This window comes from Aspergillus mulundensis (assembly GCF_003369625.1).
Source record: "Aspergillus mulundensis strain DSM 5745 chromosome Unknown scaffold_7, whole genome shotgun sequence".
Taxonomy (NCBI): domain Eukaryota; kingdom Fungi; phylum Ascomycota; class Eurotiomycetes; order Eurotiales; family Aspergillaceae; genus Aspergillus; species Aspergillus mulundensis.
The window spans coordinates 531,294-549,861 of record NW_020797895.1 but is presented as its reverse complement, the minus strand read 5'-3'; the positions used below and the strand labels follow the sequence as shown (position 1 = coordinate 549,861).

The 18,568-nt window shown below is 53.3% G+C and overlaps 7 protein-coding genes across 7 annotated transcripts; 3 read left to right on the top strand and 4 right to left on the bottom strand.

Moving 5' to 3' along the window:
- Positions 1–144: 144 nt before the first annotated feature.
- Positions 145–1,256, bottom strand: DSM5745_07075 (uncharacterized protein; the record flags this gene model as incomplete). Its single annotated transcript, XM_026749091.1, has 4 exons — positions 145–469; positions 544–1,050; positions 1,105–1,195; positions 1,253–1,256. 4 exons carry the CDS (start codon positions 1,254–1,256, stop codon positions 145–147), a joined length of 927 nt encoding a protein of 308 aa, XP_026602181.1.
- A 1,316-nt stretch (positions 1,257–2,572) lies between these two features.
- DSM5745_07074 (putative GTP cyclohydrolase II) lies at positions 2,573–4,069 on the top strand (the record flags this gene model as incomplete). The annotated part of the gene is made up of 4 exons (XM_026749090.1): positions 2,573–2,665; positions 2,719–3,675; positions 3,733–4,014; positions 4,064–4,069. 4 exons carry the CDS (start codon positions 2,573–2,575, stop codon positions 4,067–4,069), a joined length of 1,338 nt encoding a protein of 445 aa, XP_026602180.1.
- A 416-nt stretch (positions 4,070–4,485) lies between these two features.
- Positions 4,486–5,478, top strand: DSM5745_07073 (dihydrodipicolinate synthase family protein; the record flags this gene model as incomplete). The annotated part of the gene is made up of 1 exon (XM_026749089.1): positions 4,486–5,478. The coding sequence occupies one exon, from the start codon at positions 4,486–4,488 to the stop codon at positions 5,476–5,478; it is 993 nt and encodes a 330-aa protein (XP_026602179.1).
- A 917-nt stretch (positions 5,479–6,395) lies between these two features.
- On the top strand, positions 6,396–9,437 carry DSM5745_07072 (basic helix-loop-helix domain-containing protein; the record flags this gene model as incomplete). The annotated part of the gene is made up of 1 exon (XM_026749088.1): positions 6,396–9,437. The coding sequence occupies one exon, from the start codon at positions 6,396–6,398 to the stop codon at positions 9,435–9,437; it is 3,042 nt and encodes a 1,013-aa protein (XP_026602178.1).
- Positions 9,438–10,564: 1,127 nt separating this feature from the next.
- DSM5745_07071 (D-mandelate dehydrogenase-like dehydrogenase) lies at positions 10,565–11,685 on the bottom strand (the record flags this gene model as incomplete). The annotated part of the gene is made up of 2 exons (XM_026749087.1): positions 10,565–11,298; positions 11,367–11,685. 2 exons carry the CDS (start codon positions 11,683–11,685, stop codon positions 10,565–10,567), a joined length of 1,053 nt encoding a protein of 350 aa, XP_026602177.1.
- Positions 11,686–12,128: 443 nt separating this feature from the next.
- DSM5745_07070 (putative EF-hand calcium-binding domain protein) lies at positions 12,129–13,275 on the bottom strand (the record flags this gene model as incomplete). The annotated part of the gene is made up of 2 exons (XM_026749086.1): positions 12,129–13,126; positions 13,203–13,275. 2 exons carry the CDS (start codon positions 13,273–13,275, stop codon positions 12,129–12,131), a joined length of 1,071 nt encoding a protein of 356 aa, XP_026602176.1.
- Positions 13,276–13,721: 446 nt separating this feature from the next.
- DSM5745_07069 (putative potassium/sodium P-type ATPase) lies at positions 13,722–17,183 on the bottom strand (the record flags this gene model as incomplete). Its single annotated transcript, XM_026749085.1, has 5 exons — positions 13,722–14,579; positions 14,626–16,546; positions 16,591–16,685; positions 16,752–16,878; positions 16,924–17,183. The coding sequence occupies 5 exons, from the start codon at positions 17,181–17,183 to the stop codon at positions 13,722–13,724; spliced, it is 3,261 nt and encodes a 1,086-aa protein (XP_026602175.1).
- Positions 17,184–18,568: the final 1,385 nt, after the last annotated feature.

Below are 18,568 nucleotides of genomic sequence, written 5' to 3'. Positions count from 1 at the left end.
AGGTCCACATTGCTGTCCAACGTGGAAGACAGACGGTCTATCTACAACCAAACATATATGTAACCAGCAAACCCGAAATGCAGCTCCTCCTATAGAAAACCTAATAAAGCAAATAAACAGCATCGCCCTAATCAGCAACTTATATCAATCGTCCATCCCAGGTCCCGAAAGCCGCCGCGGACGCGCATGCTCGATTTCCAAACTACTCGTGCGGACGTGGTCGTATCGGCCCCTACTGTGGGAGAGGTCTAGCGACCGCATGCCCACCTCGCGCACTGAACCTTTGGGCGATACACATGAGGAAGCGGTCTTGGATAGGGTCAACAGCGAGATCCCGGTGAAGTTTAGGAGGAACCCGCACATCATCGAGGTGATGCTGGTCCAGTCGCTGGTGTTGAGGCCTTGGTAGAAAATGATCGAGGCGGAGAGCGTGCATGTCGTGAAGCCGACGTAGTACATTGCGTTTACACTGGAACAGTGTGAGCATGGGAGATCATGTCTTGGGGGCTCGGAAGGCCGATGCAAGCAAGAAGAAAAACTTACAGCGACGCGGGGAACTCGCTCATTGCTTTGTTCAGGTAGTTCATCTGCGTCAGCGTGGTGACGACCAAGGCCAAGGCGAAGACATATGTCGATGCATGGGTGAATTGGTTGTCTCCGCCTGCGGTGAGCTTTACTGCAATTCCGAAGGCCTTGACGGACATGACAGAGACGGAGCCAACGGAGGAGCAGATCGAGATGTAGACTAATGGATTTGTCCGGCCTTGTACCGGGGCGACTTTGAGTATCATATAGCCGGCGAAGACTGCGACGCAAATGCAGTAGATAATGAAGACTACATAGTTGTTAGTATGCTCTGCAGAAAGAGGGCGAAGAATGGGTTGCCGACATGGTTGAATAGCTAAGTGCAGGATTTCGTCGATGGTTTGAATATCCTTGTCGCCTGGTGCATGGAGGACCAGTAATACTGATCCCAATAAACAGGTGGCGCATCCGAGTTTTCCCAGGACTTTAATATCCTCCTTGAGAAAGTATGCGCCCATTAAGGAGCTCGAAGATGTTATCAGCGTGGCGCAAGTGATCAAAGGTTCTCTGGCGACTCACCCGATGAGTACGCTCAAAGCCCCTAGCGGCGTAACCAGCACTGCCGGGGCGAATGCGTAGGCTGCGGTATTCATCAGTTCCCCAGAGACCACTGCGCAATATCCTGTCAGTCTGTCGATGCTGGCTAGGTTAGATGTATCAACCGTACACATGATTGTCCCGCACCACCACACCGGGCTCCATATGTATTCAAATCCATCTCCGGTAAAGCCATGTTTCTCTGCTGCTTGCATAAGGCCCTTGTTTACTCATGTCAGATTTAGCTCCCGCAAACCTGAAGAATACGAGGTCTGATCAAAGGCGTACCTTTTTTGTGACGACATAGCTCGAACCTACCACAATTATTAGGGCACGGTTCAGAGTATAAATTGTGCACGGGAGGAGACCAACCAATAGCTATGGAGGACAACAGGGCCAAAGAAAGCCCAATAAACCTGGTGGAGCGAACAAAGGTAGTTAGTAGATAAGCGATTAAGGACAGATTGGAGGTATCCGGCAGCCATCGCAAGACATACTTATCGTCTACCTTGCCCGCCATGGTCAAAGCATGCGATCGGAGATTGTTGATCTGAGATGATACTAGGTGAGAGTCAAGTTCATGGAGAAGCGACTTCGAAGGAAACTTTGAATCTGGTCGCTGATCGCCAATGGCGGAAGGCTTGGTGTTTGTTTCGGGCGCTTGCATGCCATTCTTGCTGGGCACAGCCCGAATGCGTCAGCACTAGTACTTTTGTTAGCACAGATCGCTGGACCCGGGGAAGCCCTGCAAATTATAAATCTATACATACTCGAGAAGCTAATAATGCATATACAGGACATGTTCATCCTTACATCTCAGTCATCGGTGCCTGAGTGTGCTGTTAACTCGGGCTTCTTCGCTCTGCGATTGTATCTTATCGGCTCCCATCTTATCGATACGGAGGGAAGACCGAACTGTAGTACAAGGACTCGAGAGCAAAATGGCGAGAGCCGAACACGCTACGGTAGATCATCCTGTGGCTTCGCGGGATACCAGGTACCAGAGCGCTAAGCCTACTCTGTAGTCAGGCCAGAGGCGTTATCTTCGGCGCTGATAGTAGACTATCGACACTGATAGCGCTGATCGGGGGCGGCCGATGAGGGGAAGCTCTGATAAGCAACTGATAGCAACTGGTGGGAATCATGGACATTTCCTAGACTGATCATTACTAACGTGAATTGAACGAGGAGTTAGATCAAGCTAGAACGGGGTTTGAGTCTCCAACGTAGCATTTGGACTGTATAGCGCAAAGGAGGAAAGTATGTACGACGTAGGTAAGGCAGCTTAGCAGATAAGGTGCGGAGAACCCAAGCCAAGTCACATGCAGGGTGCCCCGGGCCTTCCCAGCTTTCTCACTCCTTGTCTTTCTCTCTTCTCTCTCTTGTCTTTTCCAACTCCTTTGTCCCTTCAAGATCAATACCAGAGATTCAGCTGTTAAGTCTCGTCAGCATGGCTCAAGAAGAGACAACCGTCCAACCCAAGGATGCGGAAACAACTGCCGTTCAGTCCCCTTCGGCCTCGAGGTACAGTAAGCACATCATTGTAAGTGAATCCGCACTCCTAGGAGGGAACCGAAGTCACTGCTAACTATATAGTTAACAACGTATCCTGGCCAAAGTGGTATCGATCCTGTTCCTCTCGAATGGGGCGCTCCAGACGCGAAGTCCCGCGGCCCTGTCGTCGTCTCCCGTAGCGGAGCCTTCCTCAAGCGTCGCAATGCAATGGGTGCCCATGGTGGAAGCTATAGTATCTACAATGCGCTGGCTATTGCAGCGGGAGACCTGGATCCCGAGTTCCGCCCCAATTTCGTCAATACGGAACCCACCTTCGATTTCCCCTGGCAAAAGTCCTGGGCTGACAAGACAAAGATCGTGTCCATGGACCCCTACGGTCACGATGTGGTCAAGTACTTTGGGGATAAGATTAGCGCTGGCTGGGATATTCGGCCTACGATGGCTATAACTCGTGCTAATATGAAGCTGGCGGAGATCGCGGAGGCGGTTCGTGATGGACACCTGGACGTCGATGGTTCTATCGTGGTAGATTCCACTGGTGAGGTTCGTGTGACGAAGGTCGCCGTTGAGCCGGTATGGTATCTCCCCGGGGTTGCTGAACGGTTTGGAGTCGACGAGCCTACTCTCCGTCGGACACTCTTCGAGCACACAGGCGGTAGTTACCCAGAACTCATAACGAGGCCGGACTTGAAGATCTTCCTTCCTCCAATTGGCGGGCTGACCGTCTATATTTTCGGGCCCCCGGAGCGGGTAGCTGATGAGAATGTCAAGCTTGCTTTACGGATCCACGACGAGTGTAACGGTAGTGATGTGTTCCAATCGGACATCTGCACGTGTCGGCCCTACCTGGCGTTCGGAATTCGCGAGGCCATCCGCGAGGCACAGAACGGTGGCAGCGGGGTGGTGATTTATTTCCGAAAGGAGGGTCGCGCTTTGGGAGAAGTGACCAAGTACTTGGTCTACAACGCCCGCAAACGTGGCGGCGATACTGCCGACAAATACTTCACCCGGACAGAGAACATCGCAGGAGTACGAGATGTAAGTGCCAACAGGGCGATTGTATACAGGAGGACCTACATGCTGAACAATATATAGATGCGTTTCCAAGCTCTCATGCCCGACATTCTGCATTGGCTGGGAATCAAGAAGATCGACCGAATGCTATCAATGTCCAACATGAAACACGATGCCATCGTTGAGTCAGGCATCAAGATCATCGAGCGCATACCCATTCCCGAAGACATGATTCCCGACGACTCGCGAGTCGAAATCGACGCAAAGATCAACGCCGGGTATTTCACGACCGGCAAGCAATATACCATGGAAGAACTGGCCCAAGTGCGCGGACGAGGGTGGGAGAAGTGGGAAGATATCACGGTACGCCGCTTGTGTTTGGTGAAGGCCACGCTGCTAACATTACAAACAGCATTGATAAATCTTGTGAGGAATTACATACCACTGATGTTAGCTTTCAACAAACTTTCTTTCGGTTCATCGCCCCGCATGTCCCTAGTTTACACTTTCTGCATAAATACCAGAACAGATGGGAATAAAAGATCCACCTTAAGTAGATACAAGGCGTATATACAAGCGACCTCGGAAGTTCGCCGTGATTTCGGATATGTCCTCCGTAAAGTGATAAGCCGCGGGCAGCCTACCCCAACTTCACGGCCACAGGCCGAGTCGGATATTTATCCTTATGTACTACCCCACATTGCGATGTTTGTAGAAGTATAAAATCGATGGAGAGGCAATGGAGTGTGCCAACTAGACGATTTTGCTTCTCAGACGGCCCAGTCGTTGATTCCTTGATACCCCCAACTCACCTTGCAGCAGACATCAGCAACAATGGGTTCTCATTATCCCGCAGTCAACGCGCAGCCCCATGTCCCCAAAGCGGGGGTGTGGTGTCCGGCAGTGACATTCTTCGACCATGCAACAGATACAATCGATCTGGAAGCGCAGAAGAAGTACTACACCTACCTATCCAAGACCGGCCTTGCTGGCCTCGTCATTCTTGGAACAAACTCCGAGGCCTTCCTCCTCACACGAGAAGAGCGGGCGCAGCTGATCGCCGCAGCCCGCGAGGCCGTCGGCCCTGACTTCCCTCTAATGGCCGGTGTAGGCGCCCACTCGACAAAGCAAGTGCTAGAGCTAGCAGCAGATGCGGCCGCGGCCGGCGCAAACTACCTCCTTGTCCTACCACCCGCGTACTTCGGCAAAGCAACGACCACAAACGTTATCAAGCGCTTCTTCGCCGACGTCGCCCGTCAGAGCCCCCTCCCTGTCGTGATCTACAACTTCCCCGGCGTCTGCAACGGCGTCGACATCGATTCCGAGACGATAACGCATATCGTGCAGGAATCAGCGAAGTCGAGCTCCAACGGCGTCTCGAATGTTGTTGGCGTAAAGCTGACTTGCGCGTCTGTTGGAAAGATCACCCGTCTCGCGGCAACATTCCCTGCATCTGAATTCGCCGTGTACGGTGGACAATCGGATTTCTTGATTGGTGGGCTGAGTGTTGGCTCGGCAGGATGTATTGCGGCTTTCGCGAATGTCTTCCCGCGCACCGCATCGAAGGTTTATGAGCTTTATACATCCGGGAAAGTAGCTGAGGCAATGGAGTTGCACAAGAAGGCCGCTTTGGCGGAGAGCCCCTGTAAGAGCGGCATTGCGTCAACAAAATACGCGACTGCGATTTACTCGGCCAAGCTTGCAGGCATTGAGAATGCCGAAGAGAAGTTGAAGCCCCGGACGCCGTATGAAGAGCCCGCTGAGGGCGCGAAGAAGGTGGTGAGGGATGTGATGGCGGGAATCGCGGAGCTTGAAGTGACCCTTTGATTGAGTTATGCAAGCAGCATGAACTATACATAAAATACCAGTTTGTCATTTATGCATGAAATAATTCTGCCAGGCGGTAGCTGATAATCAGCCCGCTGTCAAGAGCCGGTGGCCGTGCCGGAAGCGCAGATTCCCGCGATCATACGACGCCCGCCGCAGCCCTTCCATTGGCTCCCAAGCACCAGTTTTCGATGGTGGTTGGCGATGCCACTGCCAGGCACCCTCCCGAGTCTGTGGCAACTGTCTCCCGAGCATGGACGAGATAACCAATTGTTGACACTCACGGACGCCTTTGGCAAGTCAAATCCATCATCCTGTGAGAAGTTTGGTAAGACCAAAGAGCGAAGCAAGCGCCAGGAACGCAGCCCTGTCAAGTGGAACGAGAGCCTCCTATAATATCCTTCCATGTGAAGGAGGAACCACGGTGCCTAGAACCACATTACCAGGCGGTGCTCAACCGAACTCCCAACGCTTTGATAAGATCTTCCCTCCCTAGGCAGGAACCTAGCCACCTTCTGCAACATCTCAGTCATCCTTGTCATCGACAGCCGCTTCAGTTAGTTGCGGTATTCATATCCTGCTCAACGTCACAAGTGACTCAATTCGACTCCCTCGCCTCCGTTGTCGGTCCGATTATCATTCTCCACACTGCAGCGCTTTAGGCCCCTTAGCGCGTCGGCTTGGGTGGCTGATCGACAATCAATCTTCGAACTTAAGGTGGCGACGTCGCGGCTCGACCCTGTTTTCACAACTTGCTTTTCATATCGTTGTATGTCTTGACGTCGATGCCATCACCTACTTTGTTGCTGATTTCAACCGACAACGCGAGAACCCCGCGCGGGTTTATGATACGAACCGATATACGACCACGATAACCGGGTCACGGTCCATGGTCACAACGTTCACGATATATGCAGATGGAAGCCCCTAGTATAGGCACCGACTTTCAGCTCTTCTCGCCCGCTCACTCGAGGGGTAGGAAGAGCTCACAGGGCGATTCCGGCTCCGATGATGCTGGTCAAGATTGGAATGAGTGGATGAGATGGGATGAGCAGGCTTTCCCGGACTCCAAGAACTTGCCGTTGTCGCCATCTCTCACATCGCCGCCGTTCTCCGATGGGAAGCAGGGTATCGACCTCTTTCCAACCGGGGACTTTTCTCCCGACGTTCCCCTCGACTGTACGAACATCTCTTTCGACGCTTTCCCAACGCAAGACAGTAGCGGTGTTCTTCCGACACCGAACTTTTTCCAGGATGGTATGGATACTTTTACCGCAAACTCCGTCGTATCCGGATCTCCTCTCTCGACAGTCGCTGGACAGAAGCGTAAATCTGGTAGTGACGACGACGGGTCCGCTGGCAGTGGCGTGGTGCAGGAAGTGAAGAAGGTGCCGTCCAAGAAACGAGCGCATAACGTCATCGAAAAGCGATATCGTGCGAATCTAAACGAAAAGATAGCCGAGTTACGGGATAGTGTTCCCAGTCTGCGAGCATCCAAGGGCAGCGGAGGTCTTGCTGACGATGAGGATGAAGGCGTCACACCAGCAAACAAACTTAACAAGGCTTCTATTCTCTCAAAGGCTACTGACTATATCAAGCATTTGGAAATCCGCAACAAGCGCCTTGAGGATGAAAATACGGCCTTGAAGATCAGACTTCGCGAGCTGGAAAAAGCGGCTGATCAATCCTTAACTTCGGCAGCCTCTGTATCATCGCCTAGCAATTACACCGTCTCCACAGAGTCCGGAGGAAGCTCGTCTCCCAGTATCTTTTCGAATCCGGAAGACAGCCCGATTGAACCCTCGCCCTCGTCTTCTCGTCCAGCGGCAGGCATGATTCAAATGCCGGACTCCTTCAAACGCATGCGCAGCGAGCAGCCGAAGGACAATCTCTGGTCACAGTCATATATGCAGTATCCCAGTTCAAGCAGCGGGTCTGCCCAATCTGGAAATGGTCGCCGGCGGTCATATTATCCGAACAAATACGTACTTGGCACTCTTGCCGGGCTTATGGTTTTTGAGGGCTTGGGTAAAGAGAAGGAGACTGACTCGACGGCCAAAGGCTTGCTGGCTCTGCCGTTCAACTACTTCAGGAATGTTGAGGTTCCACCCGTCCTATATGAGACAATGGGCCGGAGCTTCTGGTCGTCGTGGCACGCCAAAGCTATCCTACACTTCCTTTTCTTGGCCGTTCTAGTTGTTGGCTCTGCTTTCATTGTGTTCGTCTATCTCTTCAATTCCGGACCCGGACACCAAAGCTCTTCCAAGGTGTCCACGACGAATGTCATGCTGTCTTCGTCGAATTTCCGACGCCAAGCCTGGCTGACCAGTATTCAACGAGTCGGGGTGCCAAGGCATCGGTTTTTTCACGAATGGTATGTCGTGACTTCACGGTGTTTTGAATATGTTCTACGATGTCTTCTTGGATGGAAGCTTTATTCCTCGATTACTGGCATCACAGCAGAAGATGAGAAGGGCCGGGTCAAGACGTGGGACATTGCGATTGATGCGCAACTCTCTGGCGGCGATGCCGAGATCAGCAAGAGCAGACTCGTACTTACGATCTTCGCTGCTGGGACTTTACCGCGTAGCCCGATGAGAATGATGCTCAAGGCGCTTCACTGCCGCATCCTCCTATGGAGAGTTGGGGTTCCCGGTCAATGGAGCTATCAAGTCTCCAACGATGTTGCCCGCTCACTTGCCAAGTATCAATGGGACCTGGCACGGAAGAAGAATGCGGCATTACCCAAAGACCACGAGGATGCCCTTCCGTCGCATCTCAAGGCGCTGCTGAAATGCGAATGCGAAGATGTCATGATCGACAGCATAATTCAAAGGGCGGCCAATTTGACATGGAACGATCCTACGCAAGAAGGATCCGATGGTGATGACGCCTTCTTGGATGTAGTTGAAGAGGATCCAGCGATTCAATCCTCCCTGGATGCTCTTGCGGCGTGGTGGTCGTCTCACCTTTTACAGCGAGCACTTCTCAGGTATTTCGAGGCGAGTGCACGCGGTCCGGATGCAAAGAAGAGCCGTGACCTGTTTAAGGCGAAGATTCAGCTTGCTCTCGACGTGGCACCGCAGCCTTCCGCCGCTCATACTCGCGCGCTTGTAATGATGGCGGTGTTCTTCGAGCAAGACCGGGTCGAGAACATCGGAGCCGTCCTTGCCGCGCTGCCCAAGGAAAAGTCCAAGAGTACACAGAACTCGACGTTCAACTTCCTGGACTCCTCACTGCCGGTGTCTGTCCGCGAGGAGATTTCTATCGCAGTTCGCTGCGCTATGATCGCCGCTATCTTTACCGCGCGATCTCGCCACGAAACTTCGCTGCCCGAGTCGTTCACGATGGAGAAAGCCGTGACTTGGTTTGATCAGCTGCCGCTAGATCCGGTCGACCTGACACTTCTCGGCTTCTCTGCTGTGTACCATCTACTTCATGTTCTTGCTTCGGATACCGGCTATTTGTCGTCTTCGGATTCGTCGCGGCCGTCGTCGCCCATGCTCAAGGACTCGCTTGGAGACTCATCCGATGATGCCGAAGATGAGGCAGATGAACCGGCTACGTTCAAGAAAGGTGCCCCGGAGCCGGTACCGCTTATCGGACGTGTCGCGTCAGAACTCATGTACTGGGCTCGCAATGCGTACAACCCAACCTTCTACGGCTTCACCTCAGACCTTGTCCAGGTTATCGAAGAGGAATGTACTTCTTTATGCCGCGGGGCTGGGGTCGACGTTGCGGATTACGCCCGTCTTCATCAACAGAGATTGAAGGCGAGCCATCGCAAAGACAAGCAAAAGAACAAGTCTCGGTCATCGAGAGAACATATCACTCCACCTGCCGAAGCTCATCGTGACACCAAGTCAACGACTAGTATCAAGTCAAGCGAGTCTCGGCATGCTCAAAAAGACCAACCAACACGGGCAAAATCCACCGAGACAGGGATGGAGCGGACATAGTTTGTATATCCAATAATGTATTCTTGATGGAATTTATATTGGCTGTAGATATACCTGGTTATAGGAGCCTGGATGGGTAATCGGAAGGCGTTAGGGACGAAAAGCGATATCTTCGCTCATCAATACCAGTCTGTTTCTTTCGGCCAATACTACCTCAAGATTAGAATAAACAGTTTAGACATCGCCAAACAACATGGCGACGCGGTGATGTTATTCAAGCTGGTGACGTTTGCTCGCCAAACGGGCCTTGTATCAGAGCTTCTCCCGTTCTATCCTGACTTTTTCCCAGACCCAACCCAACCGCGTTCTATACACGCCATCGGCGATCATTAAAGGGAGCATCAATACGGAGCCATGTCTGGTGAGTGACGAAAGTAGCGCTCAGGGGTCAGGGCCTGCGACCTGAGGGCGAACTGGCCAACTTCCGCTTCCAGCGCTGGTGTTCCACCCACCATGCTTGCATCCAAGGCACCGCACCCCGATCTAGATCTAGCTTTTCTCTCAGCCTGAATGACTGGTTCAGCTTACTGACAGCGTCTAGGTACCACATTTTGGTTGTTTGTCACTCAATATACGTTCTAGTCATCGCTAAGATGTCCGTTCACCTGGCCCGATATCCACGCGCATTCTTCCACCGTCAATTATTTACGGTTGCAGGTCATGCTCAACCAAACATTGGTCAACAGCATTGCTTCGATGCCCCCCGAGCGCTCGTGACTTTTCCGGCAGACAATGGCCTTGAAACCAGCTTGGATGACGGCATAGTTGACTCGCTAGAGTGAGTCCAGTGCGGGCGATGGCGAGAGGCTTTGGGCCTTCAGCGCGCCGTCAGGTGTCCTCGTCGGCGTTGGTTTCGGACGGCCGTGCTTCGGAGCTGTCATCGGGCGCGAGATGGAGACGCAAATGGATGCTATGGCAGTGATGGCAGTGAGTTTATGCGGGAATGGGTGTGTCACGGACGACGTTTGGCAGGCCGTACGAGAAGCCCAGAAGGGGGGAAGACGGTAAGTCTACACGGCGAGGCTTTTTGCTGGTAGCCATGTTGGCGTATATATTATCTATTAGCCCCACGATCTGTCCCTTGACATGACTGTTCATATCCATGCAATATACCCTTCTTCCATCTACTACAGCACACTCCTACTCCTAACCAAATGCGCATTAACAGGCGTCAGCGCCCTCCCCTCCCTGAAAAACGCCAGGATATTCTCCATCGCCAGCCTCTCAAACCCAATGTGCGTATCCACCGTGCCCCCCGCATTATGGCTCATCATCATAACCCTCGGATGGCGCGCCAGCCGCGGATGCACATTTGGCTCGTCGGCGTGCACATCCATCCCCACGCCCACCAGCGTCCCATCCTCCAGAGCCCCCAGCACCGCCTCCTCATCAACCAGCGACCCCCTAGCAATATTCACGAACCGCGACCCCCTCTTAAACTTCCCGAAGACCTCGCGGGTTAGCAACGTCTCGCCCGCGAAGGGCGTCGCGACAACGACGCAGTCGGACTCAGCCAGCATGTCGTCGAGTGTCGCGTAGAACGTGCCATCAATGCTTCTCTCGACCTCGGTGGGTTTGCGCACGATGTCGTGGTATAGGATCTTCATTCCAAAGGCGGCGTGGACTTTCTTCGCGATTGTGAGCCCGATTTGTCCGAGGCCGATGATGCCGAGCGTGTGGCCGCGCGGGTTCCGTGCCGTGAGGGGACTATTCTGATGTGCGTCCAGGAACGCCCGTGGGTTCTGCGAGATCGCGGCGTTGTGGCTCCAGGCGAGGTTCCGGAAGCTGGCCAGGATCAGGAAGAGGGCCATGTCTGCTACGGATTCCGAGGATGCCGCGGCGCCGTTGCAGTATATTATCCCTGTCCATATCACATTAACCACATAGTCCTGTTCTGTTTGGAAGAAGGGCGAGGACGGAGCGGCGTACCCTTCTCAGCAAGATACCCCGTATCAACCCAGTCGAAGCCAGCCCCCGCAGAGGCAAAGATCCTCACTGATTTCGGGAGCAGGTCGATGAGCTCTTTGTCCCACTTGCCCATTTCGCCGCCGGTGTTCCAGAAGGGGCGGAGGATTGCGGTGAACGAGCCATAGCGGTTTTCGCGCAGGGCGGTCTTGAATGATTCGCGCGTGCGTTCGGGGGTTGGGGGGCGGAGGACGGTGAAGTGGGTGCTGAATGTGGTGTAGAGGTCTGGGTTGTATTTTATGGGGTCGCCGAGGTGGAGGATTGTGGGTTTTGTGGTGGACATTTTGGATGGGCTTTTAGAGAGAACGGGAGGAAGCTGTGAAGAGAAGGAGATGCAGCGCGATGGATGGGGATGAGTCTGTTAGGGCTTCCGTATATACTTCGGCGTTGCCCTCAATTGCCGTCAAAGACCGATTGCCGATCGTACGGGCTTTGACATTGCTGTTTTACCTACCAATGATCGGCGTAATAATGCCGGTACATGATCATTTTATGTTTCATTTATTATTGGTTCTCCAGGCCGATTCCAAACCGGTCTGTGGTGTTGAGTTCTACGGACAAGCTCCCGTCCCGAATAGCTTCATGGAAGCCGGAACCCGAATCGAGGAACTACAGACGGACACCTATGTTCTCTTTGGGTACTTCAGTACATTCCCGACCAACATTACTATTACCTATCCAAAATTAACTTAACCAACACATTACCAACCGCGCAGCCACAATTAATCAGCCGTACCAGTCCTCAGTCTCACGCCGTCTCTCCGCAGCCCTAACAGCCCACCTCACCAGATCCGCCATCGCCCCGCTAACCGCCTCAAAGCGCGGTATCTCATGCCCCCCGCCATGATTATACACCTTGCGACTGCTCTTCTCGCACACCTCGCTGAGCTGGATCCCCGCAATATAGCGCGGGTCACGCTCGCCGTAGATGTGCACGGTCGGGATGGTGATCTTCACATTCCCATTTCCATTCCCGTCGCTGGATCGGCGCGGAAGACCGGCGGTCAGGGCTTGGTTGGTATCGGCGGTAGGACTAGGACTCGGGTACGCATGCGGACCGGAGATCTCGCGGCGGATCTCGTCTTCCTTGTTGAATGTCAGCTGCAGCGTGTTGATGTTGTTGTCGTCCATGTCGCTGGTGGGTGAAGGGTAGGGGTTTAAGTTGAAGAGGCTGTGGCCGAGGCCGAGGCCTGGGTTCATGTCTAGGTTTGGCAAGTGTGAATTTGCGGACCACCGCGCGGAGCCCTTTGAGAGAATCGCCTCGGAACTAGCCATCTGCGCCAGCGTAGCGCGGCTCGCAAGGTCTCGTGCTTTCGTGATCTCGGGGATGGTGTACCCGATGTGGGACATTAGGGTGAGCGGTGCGCCGCCGCAGATGAAGATTGCTGCTTTGAAGGGCGGGCTGTTGCTTTCCCCATCTAAGGAGTCTTGCTGGGACTGGGCGTAGTCATACTCATGCATTAATAGCGTCTCTGCTACGACGCTGGCACCCTGCGAGAATGTCATGACGAGATCGTATGGTCCTCGTTCCGCAATAATACCCGCTAGCCATTTCTGCGTTGAGCGGATCGTCTCGATGGTTGTGGGCTGGGCGCTTTCTGGATAGAATGTGTAGTAGGGTGGTGTGTAGAAGAGGTCGATTCCTGGTGCTGGGGCGGCGGGGTACGGGCCGTCCACGAAGTCGAAGGAGAGGTTGAGGTCTGTGAGGCGGGAGCGGATGGAGGCTAGTTGTGCGGGCTGTTAGTTGGGTGTCTCAGTTAGATATTTGGTGGGCAGAAGAATGGCGGGGATAGCACAGACCGGTCTGAGACTTGAAGATGACACCGCTTGTTCCGCGGCCGTGGAGGCAGAGGACTTTGAGTTTCGGTTTCATCGCTGTGCTGGAGCCAAGATGATTGCGGTGCAAATGCGGGGATGGGGCGGGTGGATTTGTAGCGCATGCCAATTGGTATCAACGAGGTCAGGTGGACTCATGGCTGGTCTCCTTGCAGGGCTGACGGCTTGACGCGGCATGACTGGATGGAGGTCGTGCTTTATCGGAGAGTAAACAATGCTCGGGGGCCGGAACGTCTACTGCCTAGACTAGGTTTCTGATCACCTGCGCAGTACGAGGCCAATAGCATAAGGCACGGGCTCAATTTGGTAGGTACTAGCGCGATGTACATAAAGAGCGGACATGGTCGGTTTGAGAATCAACAAGGACAAAGACAGAACAAAGCCAAACAATAGCTGGAACTGCGTTGAAGCAGTCCGTCATAGCAATTTCAGACTGCATGGTTGAGCATGCCGGAAGTCACTTCCATCTCCGCTACTTCTCCGCTACTTCTTCTCCGTCACGCTGGCAATGAAGCTAGCATCGACACTGGCGTTCGCGCTCATCGAGATGGGTGTCAGGCTTCGCAGCCCGGCTCTCATTTCGGCGTCGTCCATAGTCAACGTCGCGTTCTTCCCTGTTCCAATTCCAAATCGGCGCTTGATTGCCTTCCAGCTCTCCACCAACGCCAGGTAAACCACCACGCAGCCAAAGACGATTCCCCAGTGCCAGCTGATGCCTTGATGCTTGAAAACGACGCGGTTCACCTCGGGGAGGTAGATGACGGGGAAGGCGATCACGAATCCTGCAACGACAGCCCAGAAGAGAAACTGGTTTCGCCAGATGGAGTGGAAGATCGAAAACTTGCCCGGATATCGGTCTGGGTCGAGGTTGAAAAGAGATCGTGAGAAGTGCTTCACCTCCCATGCTGTGACAAGTAGTAAGTAGGTAAGAGTGGCGTAGGTTGTGGCTCGGGCTTCAAACACGGTGCCGCAACTACTGTTCCACCCCTCGTTGCAGTCATCTCCCATGCTGGCAGTGCCTGAGCCGGCGCCGTAAATCACACTTACAAACGACACCAGACAGAGGCAACCCATGAAAGTACCGTACACCATCTTGTCGGTGATAAGCTCGCGCGTGAAGACGCCGATCTTCAGGTCGTGCGGCGGGCGATACATGATATCAGGCTGAGCTTCCTCCAGACCAAGTCCTAGAGCGAGGAATGAGGAAGTCACCAAGTTGGCCCAGAGAATCTCCAGCGGCGACAGAGGAAAGATGGAGTTCCCGGCCTCATCCTTGAAGGCGAGAGCAATTAGTAAAAGAATGACCTGCGCGATGTTGGATATCAACAAGTGCATCAGGAACTAGTCGAGTTAGCCGGATCCATATTTCCAGGAAGGAGCCAAGTACCTTTTGAATATTGTCAAAGAGCCGTCGCCCTTCTTCGACGGCTTTTACGATGGACGCAAAGTTGTCGTCGGTCAAAACCATATCAGCCGCCTCTTTCGCGACGTCGCTACCGTTCTTGCCCATGGCAATGCCCACATCAGCACGCTTCAACGCAGGCGAATCGTTGACGCCGTCACCAGTCATGACGCAAAAGGCACCCCGGCGATGCATCGCTTCGACCATGCGTACTTTGGTAGTGGGACTGCATCGCGCAATGACCAACGGCAGCTGTTCGATTGCGTCAATATCAGCATCGGACAATCGGTCGAATTCCTTTGCTGCCATGACCAGACGACTCGACTTTGCATCCACGATAGGGTCTAGAATACCCACTTCCGATGCAATCGCCGTGGCGGTTCGGATGTGGTCGCCTGTGAGCATATGGACTGTAATCCCGGCCATCTGGCACTTGCGGACGGCGGCTGCTGTTTCAAGGCGAGGGGGATCGTATAGCCCAATCAGACCGGCGAATCTCAGGTTAGATTCTGCCATATTGCGCTCTGATATATGTAATGTATCATTGACAGGAGTCTTTTTGTACGCGATACAAAGCACGCGGAGGCCTTCTCCGGCCATTCTATCGGCGGTCTCTTGAATCAGGTCTTTCTCCTCATCTATCACATCAAGGCTAGGGATGAGCGCCTCTGGAGCACCTTTCGAGTACACTTCATTGAGCCCGGCTTGTTGGTTGGTGTAGACAACCGTCATCTTCTTGACGGAGGAGTCAAAAGGATATTCCGTGTGGAGCTGAAGACCTCTGTTTCGGACAACGTCTGGCTTCTCATACCCGAACCGCATAGAGAACACCCGCAGAGCAACCTCGGTGGGCTCGCCAACAGCAACCCACCCACCCTCAGCCACCTGAGCGGGTACGTCTTCTGATGAAGCAGATTTGGCGTTGTGCACTGTCGATAGATTGCACAACGAGAGTGCTGTAGTAAAGGTATTCGCCGAATCGTCTTGGACGACTCTGGGGTGGATATCACGACCGTCAAGTTGGATCAACCCACTTGTCGGGTCAAACGGGTTAGTGGTCTGGTGCACGGTCAAGATGCCGGTCCCTGGGATCCAGGCAGTACGTGCGACCATCTTGCCCTGGGTCAGAGTACCTGTTTTGTCCGAGCAGATGTTGGTCACTCCACCCACCGCTTCGAGACATTGCAGTTTCCGAACAATCACATTGCCTCTGGCCATTGCCTTGGTGCCAACCGCGACTGTAATAGTGAGCACTGCGATCAGCGACTCGGGCACAACAGCGACCGCGACGCAGATCCCGTAGATGAGGACCTCGCCTTGGATGTCCCATTTGTTCACGGAGAAGACAATGATGGCTAGAAGGATGGCTAGTGCAAAGAGGAGCAAAGCGAACTTGCTCAGCTTTACCTGCAGGGGCGTCCCGACAAGACCGAGGATGCTCTTTACGGTAGCAACTAAACGGCGGAACATGCGGACATATAAGTTCGCGTCATCGTGTTCAGCTCTATCCTGAAGTAACTGAGCGATCTTCCCCACTTCCGTGTTCATTCCAATGGCAGTGACCACGCCAGTCGCTCGGCCCTGGGTTGTGCTACAACCAGAGTAGGCCATGTTGGTCCTATCGCCAATCGGCATATCACGCGAAGTTAGGGTCAGGTGTGGAGTCTTTGCTACGGGTAAAGATTCTCCTGTCAACAGCGCTTCGTCCATGGAGGCGTTCATGCCTTCGAACAACCTCAAATCTGCTGGAACAATGTCCCCGACTGCGAGTTGCACGATATCCCCGACCACAAGTGATTCCGCCTTTACAGAGGTAACCCTGCCATCCCGCAGTACCTTACATATTGGGGCAGACAATCGCTGTAGTGAGAGAATATCTTTTTCTGCACGGTAGTCTTGCACGAAGCTACCAAAGTTAGACCAAGCCGTAGTAGGAATAGAAATGCTTACCCTACGATGATATTGAGGAGGATGACGGCGGTAACCACGCCCCCTTCAATATAATCATGGATCCCAAAGGACACTCCCATGACGATGACGAGAATCTAGCCACAGTTAATGGTGGTTTCTGCACCGCAAGGCGGCTGACTTTGACATTGGCGAGATCATACTAAAGTTAAACTGTTGGAAACTTGCCTCAGGAGGATCTTCCATGCGGATAGTCCTTCCATCTCCCTAACTCTATTGGGACCATCTCGTGCAAGACGAGAAGAGGCCTCCTCGTTGGAGAGCCCATGTCTACATGGTCAGCGCATGCATATAGCCCAAGAAGGATAAACATACTGAAGATCGACATCGAGAATTGCCGAGAGGCTAGAGGGGGTGATGATGTGAGCATGGTCTGTTGGGTTCGGTAGATCATGTTCAGAGTGGTGGGCTGTAGGGGGAGTCTCGTCTGGTGGTCCTGCAGCCTTCTCGATGTCGTGCGCGTCTTTTACATCTCCGGGGCGATTATGGTCTGGTGAATTGTGCTCTTGGGAGTAAGCACATATAGGAGGCTCCGTCGATTCCTCGACATCAAGTGGAGCTGTTTCAATGCCCATTCAATTGGAGTTGGGGTAGACCGAAGGAGATGCGACGAGGGCGCCCGGAGATGGTCTCGAGGTGACTACAAGTAGGGCTGAGCGAACAAAGAGGGGGGATTAGCGACGGAGCCAGTCAGGACGGGGATACTCCGGACGCACCTTATATAGCTTGACAGGGGATTTGCCTAGGGCGGGGATGGATGCGACCAAGAATCATGGCATGAGGGGTAGCCACGGCTGCGCCATTCACGATACGTGCTTCAATATTTGTAGATTCTGGAACGTTATCTTGGCCGGTTGCATCACCGTCTGAATCACCATACATTTCGACCACAAGTCAAGCCGCTAAGGGCTTGGATATTGACGGCAGATTGGACGTGGGCCAGTCCGGGGGAACCGTTTAGCGGAGACTATGCCTTAGGGATCAGTCGTGGCCACAACAGAATCCCAAGAGGGCAACCAGTGAGGAGGCTTGGAGAGTGAGACGATGGAGCCGGCGTTGAAGGCACGAGGGGCACGTGAGCCTATGCTGCTCTCGCAGTCGCAACCACTCTTGGCTCTGCATTCTGCCACGGTTCGATGCTGTCATTGTTTCGGGTTATTTCTGAAGCATACTGAGGAGCCACAGTCGCATGTGCGTGGCTGAGAATCAGTCCCTCTCTCCTCTATCACTGTCTACTCCGTAGGTACCAATTCAACAGACAGACAGACAGACTCGAATACAAATTTGGCAGCCAAGACGCCCACGCTGCATTATTCTGGCTGCTTCGCCTCACCAGATCTCGGCATCTGGAAGATCTTTCAAAGTCGCCGATTCATTATTCAGATTCGCCTAGCGAATTGCATCACAAACTAACAGGTGCTGCAAATAACCCGGGCTGGGTTCCCTTTCTGCCTAGACCACGGTATTCGACAGGCATGGAGTCATAACCACCAACTTTCTTCCATCAGAGGGTCTCGTAACAATTACGCCCAGCTGTCCCATTGAAGGACAATGCAAACTTTAACCATTCGATTGGTCGCATAGTGCGGTCTCACCTCTTTACATCATGATTCGTCTTTAACGACCCCGTGTTGCCTATTGAACCCCGGCAATGCCGAACAGCATGGTTACAGAGTCAGTCGGTAAGAAAGCCGGATGGATGGACTGGTACTGTGGAGGTTGGTGAGAGTTTGAGCTTCTCAACTCATGCCATGTCTTGTCCGTGTTTTGGAGTTGTACGCGGCGAATTTGCTGGAAAGGAAAGCCGGCTCCTAGACTGTGCTGCCAAAGCAATCATCTATTTTCAGACATCCAAGATAAGGCATTGTGGTCATCTGATGTAGCACCGAGCATCTCCAAATCCTTCGGAGAGTAGAGAAAGTTGACGTTGTTCCGCAGCTCCAACTGGCCGTGAGATTTT